General features: G+C 54.4%; 2 protein-coding genes across 9 annotated transcripts in view; one reads left to right on the top strand and one right to left on the bottom strand.

The window, feature by feature from the left end:
• The window catches only part of SEZ6L2 (seizure related 6 homolog (mouse)-like 2), a 29,340-nt gene extending 17,128 nt beyond the window's left edge, over positions 1-12,212 (bottom strand). For 4 of the 8 annotated variants that reach the window (XM_011982422.1, XM_011982423.1, XM_011982430.1 and 1 more), the window contains exons 1-7: positions 11,582-12,212; positions 10,480-10,611; positions 9,443-9,742; positions 8,353-8,492; positions 7,891-8,092; positions 1,050-1,235; positions 162-330 (exon numbers count right to left, since the gene is read on the bottom strand). In XM_011982422.1, coding sequence (XP_011837812.1) covers positions 162-330; positions 1,050-1,235; positions 7,891-8,092; positions 8,353-8,492; positions 9,443-9,742; positions 10,480-10,611; positions 11,582-11,660 — 1,208 coding nt within the window. In that variant the 5' untranslated portion in view covers positions 11,661-12,212. The remainder of the gene's footprint in view (positions 1-161; positions 331-1,049; positions 1,236-7,890; positions 8,093-8,352; positions 8,493-9,442; positions 9,743-10,479; positions 10,612-11,581) is intronic. The other 4 variants (XM_011982426.1, XM_011982427.1, XM_011982424.1 and 1 more) reach the window with 3 other exon arrangements.
• A 1,148-nt stretch (positions 12,213-13,360) lies between these two features.
• ASPHD1 (aspartate beta-hydroxylase domain containing 1) overlaps positions 13,361-15,179 on the top strand; it is a 5,478-nt gene continuing 3,659 nt past the window's right edge. The window contains 2 exon segments of the mRNA XM_011982421.1: positions 13,361-13,664; positions 13,666-14,555. Of these exon segments, the coding sequence (XP_011837811.1) occupies positions 13,609-13,664; positions 13,666-14,555 (946 nt within the window). The 5' untranslated portion in view covers positions 13,361-13,608.

Below are 15,179 nucleotides of genomic sequence, written 5' to 3'. Positions count from 1 at the left end.
TATTTTTAGTAGAGATGGGGTTTCAGTGTGTTAGCCAGGATGATCTCAATCTCCTGACCTTGTGATCTGCCCGCCTTGGCCTCACAAAGTGCTAGATTACAGGCATGAACCACCATGCCCGCCCAAGGTGGGGACTTCTGACCCGAGACCCAGACCCTCACCGGTCATTGTCCTCATCCAGCGAGACCCTCTCGAAGTGCAGGTGCAGCCGGCGCCCCTCAGCTGCTTCAATGACCCAACGGCAGGTGAGGTTGGGCCCTACAGCTCCCCCAGGCTCTGGGGACACAATGCGGCCCAGTGTGGCATTGTGGATGGTGCCACCACAGGATGCTGTGGGCAGAGAAGGGGCAGGTTAAGGTCAGCCTGAGGTGACTTGTCCTTCTCCTCGGGGCCTCAGCCTGTTTTCAGAGCTGTTGCATTCACACCTTTGGCTGGGATCCAGCCCAGAGCTGGCCTCTGTCCCATGGAGTCACCCCAGAGGACGGGACCTTCTCCAAGCATGAGCCAGGAGAGAAACCAGCCCTGTTACAGGAGAACCCCAAGATTGACACCTCCTAGGATGGAGACACCACTAAAATGAAGACTCTCCAGCTATGGATACTCTAGGATGAGGAGTTACGAGGATCCCTAAAATTGAAAGCCTCAGCTGGGAAATCTTTAAGACAGGACTTTCAGAATGAAGACACCACGGGATGGGAATCCCAGTATGAGGCTCTCCAGGACAGAAGCCCTCTAGACATGAACCCTAAGAATGGTTTCCTCTAGGATGAGGATGCTACTCCAGAAGGGACCTCCAGAATGGTGACTCCCAAAATAAAATCTCTAGTGGGACGCCCCGAGATGGAGACCACCCAAGGATGGAGACACCTGAAGGAGAGAGACCCTCTGCATAAAGAGCTCTGGCTGCAGACCCCAGGATGGGGACTCCTCAGGGTAGATAAACACCCCTTCAGAATGGGTTTTTCCCAAAGGTGGACACCCCTGAGATAGGACCCTCCCAATGTGGTTCCCAGGACAGACGGCCCCACCCACTGTGGCAGGCAACTCACCCATGCAGCTGGGGGTTTCGCCATTCCAGGATGGCCGGGTGCCATTGAGGCAGATGAGGGTCTCCTCTCCCTGCAGCTGGTAGCCCGAATCACAGTGAAAGGTGGCAGTGCCCCCAGGGTGCAGGTCCGTCACACTCACGTCCCCATGGGCCGGCCGGGGAGGGAAGCCACAGCTCAGGAGGTAGGCTGCACCAGACAGACAGGGGGTAGCAGGGCTCACTTTCCCATGCCTCCCTTTTGGACTGATCCCCCAGCACTTCCCCCCTCTCCTTTCAGGCCAGCCTGCCAGGGGCACACACTGGCTCCATACTGGCGTACATACCGAGAAATAAGAGCTCCTCACACAGGCACCTTGCCTCACGAAGAGGAAATTCCAACATCCCTTATCTCCCCCACTCATTGTAATTCACCCCCGTTGGCCCCCATTTAATAGATGAGATATCTGAGGTTCAAACAAGTTATTCTGGACCCTGCTACTCATTTGTTGTGTGACTTCAGGCAAATCAATGAACTACTCTGAATTTCATCCAGCTCTAATAACAGATAGTATTTGCAGAGCTTGGCCGGGCGCAGTGGCTCCAGCCTGTAATCCCAGCACTTTGGGAGGCTGAGACAGGCGGATCACGAGGTCAGGAGATCAAGACCATCCTGGCTAACACGGTGAAACCCCATCTCTACTAAAAAATACAAAAAACTAGCCGGGCGAGGTGGCGGGCGCCTGTAGTCCCAGCTACTCAGGAGGCTGAGGCAGGAGAATGGTGTGAACCTGGGAGGCGGAGTTTGCAGTGAGCTGAGATCCGGTCACTGCACTCCAGCCCGGGCGACAGAGCGAGACTCCGTCTCAAAAAAAAGAAAAAGTATTTGCAGAGCTTGTTCAGCTCCCAGAGTGAGTCCACACAGAGATTTTGAGGTAAGCAGACAAAGACTATGTGACCTGGCTAGGTGTGGTGGCTCACACCTGTAATCCCAGCACTTTTGGAGGCTGAGGCAGATGGATCACAAAGTCAGGAGTTCGAGACCAGCTTGGCCAACATGGTAAAACCCCGTCTCTAAAAAAATATAAAAATTAGCCGGGCATGGTGGTGGGTGCCTGTATTCCCAGCTATTTGGGAGGCTGAGGCAGGAGAACACTTGAACCCAGGAGGCAGAGGTTGCAGTGAGCCGAGATCGTCCCATTGCACTCCAGCCTGGGCGACAAGACCAAAACTCCATCTCAAAAAAAAAAAGATTATGTGACCAGTTTTGCAGATGTGAACACTGAGTCTCCAAGTTATTAAATGTTTCTCTTTGCATTTTTCTCCCCTCCACACATACAGCCTTTCTTCCACCAAGGTACCCTGTGGTATACCCTCAGCTTCCATCCAGAAGAACCAATTGAAACTTTTTTTTTTTTTTTTTTTTTGAGATAGGGTGTCACTCTGTTGCCCAGGCTGGAGTGCAATGGCACGGTCATAGCTCACTGGAACCTTGAACTCCTGGCCTCAAACCATCCTCCTGACCCAGCCTCCCAAGTAGTTGGGACTACAGTTTTGTGCCACCGTGCCCCACTAATTTTTAAATTTTTTGTAGAGATGACATTTCAGTATGTTGCCCAGGCTGGTCTTGAATTCCTGGCCTCAAGCAAACATGAAACTTCTTCAGGACATTTGACTATTTTGTCTTTTTGTTTTTGTTTTTGAGGAGGAGTCTCACTCTGTTGCCCAGGCTGGAGTGCAATGGAATGCAATCTCGGCTCACTGCAACCTCCGCCTTCTGGGTTCAAGCGATTCTCCTGCCTCAGCCTCCCGAGTAGCTGGGATTACAGGTGTGCACCACCATGCCCAGCTAATTTTTGTATTTTTAATAGAGATGGGATTTTACCATGTTGGCCAGGGTGGTCTCCAACTCCTGACCTCTTCAGATCTCCTGACTTCACTTTCACTGGGGGATTCATTTACAGGCCAATGAGTATTAAGGTCTTTAAAGACAAAATAATCTCTAAAGGCACAGTGGCTCACACCTGTAATCCTAGCACTTTGGGAGGCTGAGGCGGGTGGATCACCTGAGGTCAGCAAAAAGACCCAGGCCTTGTCCTCAGGAGTCCATCGTCTACTGAGATAAACATAAGAACAACCTTCTAGAACACAGTGGTTTCAATAAATGGTAGTCTCGGTAATGGCTGCTGCCAACAGAATCAAGTCTGAATGCTTTAGTTTGACATTCAAGCCCCTTCCACAGTTAAATGCAGCCCAGCACATTCCAGCTTCAGGGTTGAGCTTCCAAGACCAATATAGCCTACGTTTCCACCTCCATATTTTCGCTTGTGCTCTCCCCCTACTTTCTTGTGTTTTAAGAGATCAGACTGGGAGGCTTACGTACCACCTCTTCCGGGAAGCCTTCCTGACTCTACATCTCTCCAACAGTTACTTGTTCTCTTACCTATACACAATCCTGCATGCATGATTTTGTCATCACATTAACCATTGTCTTTTTTTTTTTTTTTGAAACAGAGTCTCACTCTGTCATCCAGTCTGGAGTGCAGTGGCTTGATCTCAGCTCATTGCAACTTTCACCTCCCGGGTTCAAGTAATTCTCCTCCCTCAGCCTCCCAAGTAGGTGGGATTATAGGCGTGTGCCTTGACTCCTGGCTAATTTTTGTATTTTTATTATTATTATTTATTTTATTATTATTAGTTTTTGAGACAGAGTCTTGCTCTGTCACCCAGTCTGGAGTGCAGTGACACAATCTTGGCTCACTGCAACCTCCGCCTCCCAGGTTCAAGCAATTCTCCAGCCTCAGCCTCCTGAGTATCTGGGATTACAGGCATGCACCACCACACCCGGCTAATTTCTGTATTTTTAGTAGAGACTGGGTTTCACCACATTGGTCAGGCTGGTCTCAAACTCCCGAACTTGTGATCTGCCTGCCTCGGCCTTCCAAAGTGCTGCGATTATAGGCGTGAACCACCGCGCCTGGTCAATTTTTGTATTTTTAGTAGATACAGTGCTTCACTATGTTGGCCAGGCTGGTCTTGAACTCCTGACCTCAGTGATCCACCCACCTTGACCTCCCAAAGTGCTGGGACTACAGGTGTGAGCCACCGTGCCTGGTCTAACCACTATCTACACTGGCCCAAGCCTTATTTATTTTGTGTCCTAAAAGGCCAGACTATGAGGTCAGGAGTTCGAGACCAGCCTGGCCAACATAGTGAAACCCTGTATCTACTAAAAATACAAAAAATTAGCCGGGTGTTGTGGCACACACCTGTAATCCCAGCTACTCAGGAGGCTGAGACAGGAGAATCGCTTGAACCCAGGAGGCGGAGGTTGCAGGGAGCTGATATTGTGCCATTGCACTCCAGCCTGGGCAGCAGAGCAAGACTCTGTCTCAAAAAAAAAAAAAAAAAAAAAAAAGGCTAGCCTGGCTGATCAATGGGTGCAGCCAAGAGGCAGCGTGGAACTACTGGATTTGTCGTCAGGCAGCCCTGAGTTCCAGTTCTAGCTCCAGAACTTACTAACTACGTGACTTTGAGCAGGTGACTTCATCTCTAGGGACCTCTCACCTATTAACGGCAATAATAATTCCTGTCAGGGAAGATTGGCCTGAAAATTAAATAAAAGAAACACGCAAAGCACCTGGCACATAGAAGCTGCTGAGAAAACGTTAATCACACGCCCCTCAGCCTCAATTAATGAATGACTGGGAGCCAGGGACTCGGGGATCTGGTGTCTGGCTGCAATAAACGTGCAGGTGGCTGAGCAATCTACGTGACCTTTGAGTCTTTTTCTTCCTTTGAGAGATGGAACTGATAATGGCCACTCTCAGGGTTTCTGTGAAAAGCAAATGAAACTACGGTTGGTGAAAGGACTTTGTAATGGGAAAGTTTGCTGAACTTGGGGTGAGGGGTGAGGGAGCCTTTGGCTTTTCAGAGAGAAGCTAATGAGGCCACTCTGGGCCAGAGGCCCCAGCTAGTGCAGGTTGGGAAGGGCTGAAACAGGGCCTCGGTCCCAAAGGTGCCTGGTGCAGCTGCGAAGCAGGGAAGACTGAGCAATGAAGGCCAATTTATGCAATAGTCCTGCTTCCCCAAATGTTCCATTTAGCCTAAGGAGTCCTATTTTCAGTGCCCTGGGGAAGTGGCTGTTTAAAGGAGCCAATGGGGAACCATATCTTCAGATTTCATAATACCTGAAGTCCAGCACTCGGCCTGGGCCTTCCAGGCATGCTCTTGCTCCCCAATAACCAGGTCCCTACTGCCAAATACATGTCCCCTAGCTCGCTGGCCCCCCAACGAATAGGCACCTTTGCTATGCACACATGAGCCCCTAGGGCAGGTCCTGAGCAGAGGCTTCAAAAGAGGCTGGAGAGGATGTGAGAACAGGATTCAGGGTGTACCCTGGATGAGGCACACAAGGCGTCTGCGGTCAGCAGAGCTTTCAAGGAGGGCAGAATGCACAACACCAGCCCAGGCCATGCGGTGATGTGAAGGGGGCATTGGGCTGACACAGTTCTTTCTGTCTCCACGAAGCACAGGAAGACAGTGGTGTCTGGAACAGGGCACTGGCTGGGCCCTTTCCTTGTGCACACATGTATGCTAGAACATACCCTTGTACTGTGGGAAGGTTCCCGCACACACAGGTGAGCGTGGATGTACACACATGTGCAGGTTATATGTCATAGGTCCTAACAAATGCAGTCATGTGTGAATACAGCCCCCCTTCCCTGCCCCCAGATGTCAGAAGGATCTTTCTAAGTTGCAAATCCAAGGCTCTCACTTTCCTGCTTAAAACATTTCAGGCCAGGCGCCGTGGCTCACGCCTGTAATCCCAACACTTTGGGAGGCCAAGGCAGGAGGATCACTTGAGGTCGGGAGTTTGAGACCAGCCTGACCAACATGGAGAAACCCCGTCTCTACTAAAAATACAAAGTAAGCCGGGCATGGTGGCTCATGCCTGTAATCCCAGTTACTCGGGAGGCTGAGGCAGGAGAATTGCTTGAACCTGGGAGGCAGAGGCTGCGGTGAGCCAAGATTGCACCATTGCACTCCAGGCTGGGCAACAAGAGTGAAACTCCATCTCAAAAATAAATAAATAAATAAATAAATAAATTTCAAATTAGGAGGCCTGGCGTGGTGGCTCATGCCTGTAATCCCAGCACTTTGAGATTGTTTGAAGCTGGGAGGCAGAGGTTGCAGTGAGCCAAGATCACGCCACTGCACTCCAGCCTGGGCAACAGAGCGAGATTCTGTCTAAAAAAAAAAAAAAAAATTCAAATTATCTCCCTGTCACACCTGCAGGTTGAAGTAGTCTGAACTCCTTACTGAAGCAGGTAAGGCTCTTTATGGTCTGAATCTGACCTGCCTCCCAGCCTGGTCTCTGGCCCATTTCCCCTTCACCCCTTTCTGTGCTTTGAAGGTAATAGCACGACTGACAGTTTTGAGCTCTCACTGTGTACACACGCTGTTTGTGTTTTTGCTTTTTTTGTTTGTTTGTTTTTGAGATGGAGTTTCGCTCTTGTCACCTAGGCTGGAGTGCAATGGCGCAATCTCAGCTCACTGCAACCTCCGCCTCCTGGGTTCAAACAATTTTCTTGCCTCAGCCTCCCAAGTAACTGGGATTACAGGTGCCTGCCACCATGCCTGGCTGATTTTTGTATTTTTAATAGAGACGGGGTTCCGCCATGTTGGCCAGGCTGGTCTTGAACTCCTGACTTCAGGTCATCCACCTGCTTCGGCCTCCCAAAGTGCTGAGATTACAGGCGTGAGTCACCATTCCAGGCCACACACTGTTTTAAATACTTGACATGTATTAATTCATTTGATCTTCCGCATAATAGCAATTATTGTGATCCCTGTTTTTCAGATGACATCATGAGGCACAGAAAGGTTAAGTAACTTGTCCCAGGTCACACGGCTAGGACCATTCTATTTTCCAGGCTAAATTCCTTCACCTCATCTGGGGGTCACATCTCTCTCTGGGTCTTGGAGTGTGCTTTTTCATCCACCTAGCCATCTGCCTCCCTCCTCTCCCTCCCTCCCACCCTTTCCCTGGCGAATTTATCCTTCAGGTCTCAGCTTAGTCATCATCTCCTCCAAGAAGATGTCCCCATATTCCTTGGGAGAAATTTAGGTCCCTTGGCTATGTGCTGCCCCCGCCGGTGTTTCTGCCATCATATTCCTTATCTCCTTGAATTGTAACCATTCTGATTACTCATCTGTCTTCCTACCTAGATTCTGAGCTCGTTGAAGCCAGATTTACACCTGGTTTGTTCATTCCACCTCCAAGGCTAACATAGGGCCTGGTATGAAGCAAGCACTTGATCAACATTTGTTGAGTTCAATGGATGAATTGTCCCTTGGATGTGTGCACAGATCTGTGAGTGTGTGAGATAAGTATGCATGGGTCTCCTCTGAGGACCTGGCCCCCCAGGGTCACAGTCAGGAGGAAAAGCCCCCCTCAGCACCCTGTGCTTCGATGGTTCTTAAAGATGTCCCCTGTATAGGCCAGGCACGGTGGCTCATGCCTGTAATCCCAGCACTTTGGGAGGTTGAGGGGGTGGATCACGAGGTCAGGAGATCGAGACCATCCTGGCTAATACAGTGAAATCCCATCTCTACTAAAAATACAAAAAATTAGCTGGGTGTGGTGGCGGACGCCTGTAGTTCCAGCTACTTGGGAGGCTGAGGCAGGAGAACAGCGTGAACCTGGGAGGCGGAGCTTGCAGTGAGCTGAGATGGCGCCACTGCACTCCAGCCTGGGTGACAGAGCAAGACTCTGTCTCAAAAATAAATAAATAAATAAATAAAGATGTCCCCTGTATGCAGTATGGCCCCTGCCCTTCCAGCAGCACCCTCAAACTCCTCACCCTGATAGTGGATCCTGAAGCCACCGCCCCTTGGGACCCGTGGGCTCTGGAAGTGCAGAAGCAGCCGGTTGGTTGGGCTCCGAAGGACTTGTCCTTCTCCAAGCATGGACGAGTTGGCCAGGAGTCGGGGGGCCAGGCCTGGGGATCCCCCACCAGCCAGCACCAGAAGCTCCTCCTCCTGCGACAGGTTCAGCGTCTGCACCTAGAAAAGCCAGACACAGACCTGCCAGGGCAAGTCAGCCAGGGGTTTGACTTCCAAAGCCCCTGTCCTGTGCCTTTTCCCTGTGTGTGGCAGCCCAAAAGGCACCATGCTGCTGCCCAAGTTGTAGAAATCTGGAAGAGCTTTTGAGGTAACCTGAGTCATCAAATAGGTTCTTTGGCTCCCAGGCCAAACCCGTGCACACCCACAACCCAGAGGAAAAGGCTTGGAAGGTGCACAGGCACATGCTTTGGTCCAGTTACCTGGATCTCAATGCCGTAGCCAGGGTAGACATGGATGCTGTAAGTGCAGTCCAGGAGCCCCAAGGTGTGGCTGGCGGGGCTCTCCAGATCTGGAGACTCCACATACCCTTCGCCCTCGGAGATGTTGTTATTACATAGAACTGAGGAGATACAAATGGTTGGGATGGAAGGAATGCCTGTGCTCTTGCCCTCCCAGCCAAGCAACTCTGAAGGCCTTCATCTGCCTTCTCCTTAGCACCTCTCATTATTTTTTTGTTTTGTTTTGAGAGAGGGTCTCACTCTGTCACCCAGGCTGGAGTGCAGTCGCGCAATCATGGCTCACTACAGTCTGAAACTCCTGGGCTCAAGCCATCCTCCCTCCTCAGCCTTCCGAGTAGCTGGGGCCACAGGTGCGCATCACCACGCCGAACCAATTTGTAAAACTTTTTGTAGAAATGGGGTCTTGCTATGTTTCCCAGGCTGGACTCAAACTCCTGGCCTCAAGTGATCCTCCTGCCTTGGCCTCCCAAAGCACTGGGATTACAGGTGTGCGCTGCTGTGCCCCCTCACCATCTTTTTTTTTTTTTGAGATGGAGTTTCACTCTTGTTGCCCAGGCTAGAGTGCAATGGCTGGATCTCAGCTCACCACAACTTCCACCTCCCTGGTTCAAGCAATTCTCCTGCCTCAGCCTTCCGAGTAGTTGGGATTACAGGCATGTGCCACCACATCCGGCTAATTTTGTACTTTTAGTAGAGACGGGGTTTCTCCATGTTGGTCAGGCTGGTCTCAAACTCCCGATCTCAGGTGATCCACCCACCTGGCCTCCTAAAGTGCTGGGATCACAGGCATGAGCCACTGCACCTAGCACCATCTTTAAGCATACTCCCTCTCCCACCTGAGCCAGAACTCCCTTTCCTAACTGTTATATAGCTGAAACAATTGGAACACTGCCTGGTACTTAGTAAGGGTACAGAAATGCTACCTTTGTTATTTTTATTCTCCCATCTGTACCCAGGACTCCTTCCACAGTTCCCAGGAGCCTCTTTCCCATCCATCCCCAGTGTGTACCTATCCGGTGCTCCCACCCCCATCCCCTTGCCATCGCCTCACCTGGGCTGGTCACCGTAGTGGTAACAGTTGTCGTGGTGATGATGGTGGTCGTGGTCTCCTCCTCTCCTCCCTCAGGCCCAAGGGGAGGCCCTGGGGAAGCAGGACTGGGTGGGGGTGGGGCTGTGGTTCCTGGGGGCGGGGTCAGCAGCTCTGGCGCGGTGGGGCCTGCCCCCCTGACCCCCTTAGGGGTGACGGCTGTTGTCAGAGGCCCTGTCCCCGGCTCAGTGGCCCGTGGCAGGGAGGGCACTGTGAGAGTCTGGCCGGCCGGAGGGGTGGCTAGCGTGGGGTCCGGATCAGATCCTGGGACAGTGCAGGGAATGTCAGAGCACAGGAAGAGCACACGGAGGACCTTGGGTGGGGAGCAGGGCTAAGGGAAGCTAGGGGTTCCCCTGCCATACCCCAAAAGCCTCCCCCACAAGGTACAGTACCCCCCACCTTTCCCTTCCCCACTCCAGTCCCCACCTCCTCCCAAGGCTTCCACAGCCTGAGTCCCCCCTCTTTCTTTTCTGGTCCCTTCTCTCCACCCAGCCCCTTCCACCCTGATACTCCTCTCCCTGAGCCTCTCTCTCTGCCTCCTCACTCAGATCACGTTCTCTCTCTGGTTATCTCCTCTCTCCTCTGTCTTGCTCTCTCTGGAACTCTTTATTTCCCCATTTCCCTGTTTAGTATTCTGATTGCACTCTGATTTCATGATTCGAGATCCACTAGTTTTTGTGTTTCATTCTCTCTCTCTTTCTGTCTTCCACCATTTCTCTGACTCTGGTTCTCTGAATTTCCATCTCTCTTTCTATGTGATTGTTTTTCTGTCTGACCGTCTCCTAATCATTCTGTCTCTGTCTCTGGTTCTGTCTGTGCCCAGGTTTGACTTCCTCCGACCATCTCGATTTGTGTCCCCTGAATCTCACAGGCCTTCCTGCAGGCTCTTTCCTCCTCTGCAGTATCTCTCTGCCTGCTGTTGTCTAGCCTGGCTCCCCATCTCCCTGAGCCCATTCCCTCCCTCTGCCTCTAGGCCACTCCTGCCACTCTGGGGGCCTCACCCGGCAGGTAGCCCATCTCTGGGCCCCTCCTCAGCAGGGCCCCATGGAGCAGTTCAGCCAGGGCCTCAGAGGCCACCGTGGGGGTCTCACTTCCAGGCTCTGGGAATATCTCCTCCTCCTTCAGGGGCAGACCTAGGAGGTGAAGTTGTGTGAGCTTCTCCACTCCCCCACATCCCTTCCTTCTCCAGAGAGATGTTTTCTAGAACTCTTCTTCCCTCCTTCACCAGCTGGGCCTACAGGGGCTCAGAGGGTCCCAGACTTGACTGAGGGCCAAGATCCGAGAAGGGGCTCCCAGCTGCCCTCATATTCCCACTCCCACACCTCTTCTCTCCCGTCCCCTCTCCCTTCTCCCCGGGCTGTGTGGGCCTTCAGTGAACATCTTAGCTCTTATGAACCCTGGACAGCGCCAGCAAGGCAGAGGGGTTGCCGGTGCTGCCTTCCCTTTCACCTCAATGGTGATCTCCCCCCAAACCTGGGGCTCTGCAGAGGGTCTGGCGGCACCTCCCAGCCCTTGTTTCCGCAGTGCCTGGCTTTCTCTCTGGGCTTCTGTCTCTGCAGTGTGGCTGTCTTTTTTCTCTCCTTCTCCTTCTCTCTCTCTCTCTCTCTCTCTCTCTTTCCCTCTCTCTCTCTGGTCCTCTGCAGTCTCTGCCTCCTTCCCTGGAGTCTGGTTGGGGGTCAGAGTGGGGGACTGAAAATCTGGTCTTTGAGCCCTGCCTCTGCTCATCTGTCTTTGTCCATTCATCCAAGAACATTTGTGTGTACAGCGCCTGGCATCTCTCTCAGCATCTCCATCTCCCACCCAGGTCCCTCCGTGCTTCTACCGCCTCCGCAGACATCCCCCCAACTTTCCCAGCCCTCCTTTGTGGATCTAGCTCCTGAGACATTGCTAAAAGCTTCTCTCATTCATTTCCCTGCCTTCTCAATATTGAGGGTTAAGGGGCTTTGGGTTCAATCCAGAAAGCTCTGGCTTGCCCTTTCCCCATCAGTTGTGCCTCTCCCCTCCCCCATGTGCTCGGAAGACCCAGGATGTTAAGAGAAAGGAGGGTGGAGGACCCCGCTGGGTGCCTTCCTGGGGCCCACCCCCACACTCTCATGTCCTTACCCTGGATCCAGGGACAGCTCAGCAGAATTAGGAACAGCAGCTGGGGAGGCGGCGGGTGCTGGGCCCTGGGAGTCCCCATGGCGACTCACCCCGATCTCTCTCCTCTGTGCCTCTCTAAGTAATCTGGCTGCCACCTTTCCTCCGTCTCCGATTATCTTTCCCTTTAATTCTTTTTTTTTTTTTTTTTTCCTGGTAGGAGTCAGCAAAGAAAGACAATTTCTCTGCCCCTTGGGATAGAGGGGCAGAATTGGGCTAGGGGTCGCCTGGAGCCCACCCCCCTTTGCTCAGTCTCCTCTGTCCTCGTCTCCCGGCTCTGTGGTAGAGGGGGCGCGGCTCCGGCTGCAGGGGGTGGGGCCGAGAGGGCCGAAGGGGCCGGGTGGCCTGGGTTACCCTCCTGCTCAGGCGCCTGGGTCCACCGGGCTGGCTGGACCCCAAGCTAAGGGACTGGGGAGGAGAAGGCAGCTTCTGGGGGCTTAGGGTGGGGTCGAGGATCGGGGGGTTCCCCACTGGGCTCTAGCGGGGATTGTCGGGGAGGGGAAGGGGTGGGTTGGGGAACTGGGAGAGCCGAAGCTCGGGCACTGGAGCTGCGGGAGGGAGAAGCTGAGAAAGGTATCAAGCCCACGTCAGATCCTGGGGACGGGCGGAGGGAGGGGCCTGGGATTTATTTGACGGGGAGGGAGGAGGAGGAAGTGCAGATGGAGGAGGGAGGGATCATACGAGCCAGGGCCGTAATCCTCACTCCCGCGGCCCCTAGGGGAGGCAAAGGAAACTCTCTGGTCTCAGCAGTAATTAGCCCCCTCCGCCTGCCATTCCAGCACATCTGGAATCTGAATCTCCTCTTCCCAGGGCGCCGAGAGGCTGCACAGCTTGGTTCGCGCCTGCTCGGCCCCCCTTTATGCCCCCTGTTCACATCCAGACCTCCCACGGGGCTTCCCTTCGCCTTTTACAGTAGCTCGGGTGGAATGGGCTCTCCCTCCTCCGGGAGAATGGCGAGCTTCCACGATCGTGAGAAGTCTCGTGAGTGACGGGTCGGGGTTCGGGGAGGAGAGACAGACCCCTCCTCTTCCATTAACCGTGACCCCGGCCAGTTAACAGGCGGCCTCGGCTCTGATTTTCCCTCCGCAGCGCCTTTTCAGCACCAGTGGCGCGCGGACAGCTCCCCTCGCCCCGCCGGGGCGGGCCCGGCCCGGCGCCGCCCGCGATTGGCTGAGGCCGCTTTCGGTGTTTGCCGGGCTCGTGGGCTCCTGGGCTGGCCTACGGCCAGTGGGAGTCACAGGCCGACCGACCGAGGGACTGGCCGCCCGACGGACTGGCCTTGGCATCCTTGCCCGCAGTCTCGGGCGCCTGCCCAGCCATTAGTCCGCGCTCGCCCCGCCCTCATGCCCCGCCCCCTCATGCCCCGCCCCACGAGACCCGCCCCTTCTTTCGCATTGCGGGACGGCTGGAGGCTGGCACCCCGGCCCCTGCGCCCCACGTGGCGCCCTTTCCGGGCTGGGGGGGTGGGGAGGCACATCCAGAGACGACTCTCCCCCTCCCCCGGACCCCGACTGACTTGCGGCGCCACTGGGAGGGTTCGGGGGTGGCTGAGCTGAGAGGGCTCCGGGAAGGAGTGACGTCAGGGTGAGTGGGAGCCAAGGAAGGAGCGAGTAGGAGAGAGGGAGCGAGAGCCAGGCAGGACCGCAGGGTCGGGGCTAGTGAGGAGGGAGGGCAAGGAGAGAGCAGTGAGGCCGGAGAGAAAGAAGCTGCCACGGAGAAAGACAGGCTGCGGGTTCCCGGGACTGCAGGTCCAGGCGGGGTAGGAACTGCTGCCCAGGGGAGCTAGAAGGAAGCGGGAGAGAGAGCGAGCGAAAAGCGGGGGTGGGGAGGAAAGGGGGAGATTGAGGCGGGAGAGAGAAGCAGAGCGAGAGAGAGAGAGGAGGCTGCTGAAAGGCGAAAGAAGAGGGAGAGGAGGCGACAGAGGGAGAGGAGGAAGAAGAGGTAGAAGGAGAGAGAAGAGGGGAGAGAAAGGAGAGGAGGGTTAGAGGTGCATGAAGGAGGGGAGAGGGAGCTTCAGCGTGGAGAGAGGACCGCGGAAGGAGAGAGAGAGCCCAGAGTGGAATGTGGAAGGGAAACAGTCCAGCGGGGAGCCAGGGGACAGCCATGGAAGGGACAGGTGGGGAGCTGGGGGGACAGGGGAACTGGGGTCCGGAGGACGCCCCAGGCCTCTTGGCTAGGGCCTCCCTGACCATGCTCCCGTGGCCACTACCCCTGGCCTCCTCGGCCCTCACCTTGCTCTTCGGGGCCCTCACTTCCCTGTTCCTCTGGTACTGCTACCGCCTGGGCTCCCAAGACATACAGGCCTTAGGGGCTGGGAGCCGGGCTAGGGGTGTTCGTGGTGGGCCTGTGGGATGCTCGGAGGCCGGCGGACCAAGCCGAAGGGGTCTTGGGGATCCCGGGGAAGGACCTAGAACGGAAGGCCTAGTGAGCCGGCGGCTTCGGGCCTACGCAAGGCGCTACTCCTGGGCTGGGATGGGTAGAGTGAGGCGGGCAGCTCAGGGTGGCCCAGGCCCTGGGAGAGGGCCAGGGGTCCTAGGTATTCAGCGCCCAGGCCTGCTTTTCCTACCAGACCTGCCTTCAGCCCCCTTTGTGCCGCGGGATGCCCAGCGGCACGACGTGGAGCTCCTGGAGAGCAGCTTCCCTGCCATTTTACGGGACTTCGGGGCTGTGAGCTGGGACTTCTCAGGGACTACCCCTCTGCCTCGGGGCTGGTCCCCACCTCTGGCCCCCGGGTGCTACCAGCTCCTGCTGTACCAAGCAGGCCGGTGCCAACCCAGCAACTGCCGCCGGTGCCCGGGGGCCTATCGGGCACTGAGGGGGCTTCGAAGCTTTATGAGTGCCAACACCTTCGGCAATGCCGGCTTTTCCGTTCTCCTGCCTGGGGCCCGGCTCGAGGGCCGCTGTGGGCCCACCAATGCCCGGGTCAGATGCCATCTGGGTAAGTAGCTGCCGCCTACTGACAACCTCCTTGCCTTGATGATTTTCCTCCCAGACCCTTCTCTCCGCCACAGAGCTGTCTGCTCTACAGTTCTCATTGTGCCTCTCTTCTTCCATGGCTGCTGTTGCCACCCACAGCAGCATTTCCTGAGCCTCGGCTATCTGCACACCATATTCATAAGCTTTGCCGTAGTCATTCCCACCTGTACTGCGTTTCTTCACCTTGGCTCTCCACCCCCCCCCGACCTTTTGTTCTTCGTATTTAAAAGAAATATTTATAGCACTATCATCAGTATTACTTACCCTAAGTAGAAGTACTCATAAAAAGCCTGGACAACATAGTGAGACTCTGTCTCTACAAATAATAAAGCAATTAAATGGGCATGGTGGTCCGTGCCTATGGTCCTAGCTACTGGAGAGGCTGAGATGGGAGGATCACTTGAGCTCAGGAGTTTGAGGCTGCAGTGAGCTGAGATTGTGCTACTGCACTCCAGCCTGGGTGACAAGAAAGTACTCATAAACACAAGCTGAAATTTTAAAAGGAAAGCTTTCAATAGTCTAGAACATTCTAGTTAAGTGCTCTAGTCTCTCTGATCCTGAAGCCTATACTTTTTTTTTTTTTTTT

The sequence above is a fragment of the Mandrillus leucophaeus genome, unplaced genomic scaffold, assembly GCF_000951045.1.
Source record: "Mandrillus leucophaeus isolate KB7577 unplaced genomic scaffold, Mleu.le_1.0 Scaffold24, whole genome shotgun sequence".
Taxonomy (NCBI): Eukaryota; Metazoa; Chordata; class Mammalia; order Primates; family Cercopithecidae; genus Mandrillus; species Mandrillus leucophaeus.
Note: the sequence above shows the minus strand (reverse complement) of the source record. Positions and strands in the feature narration are given on the sequence as shown.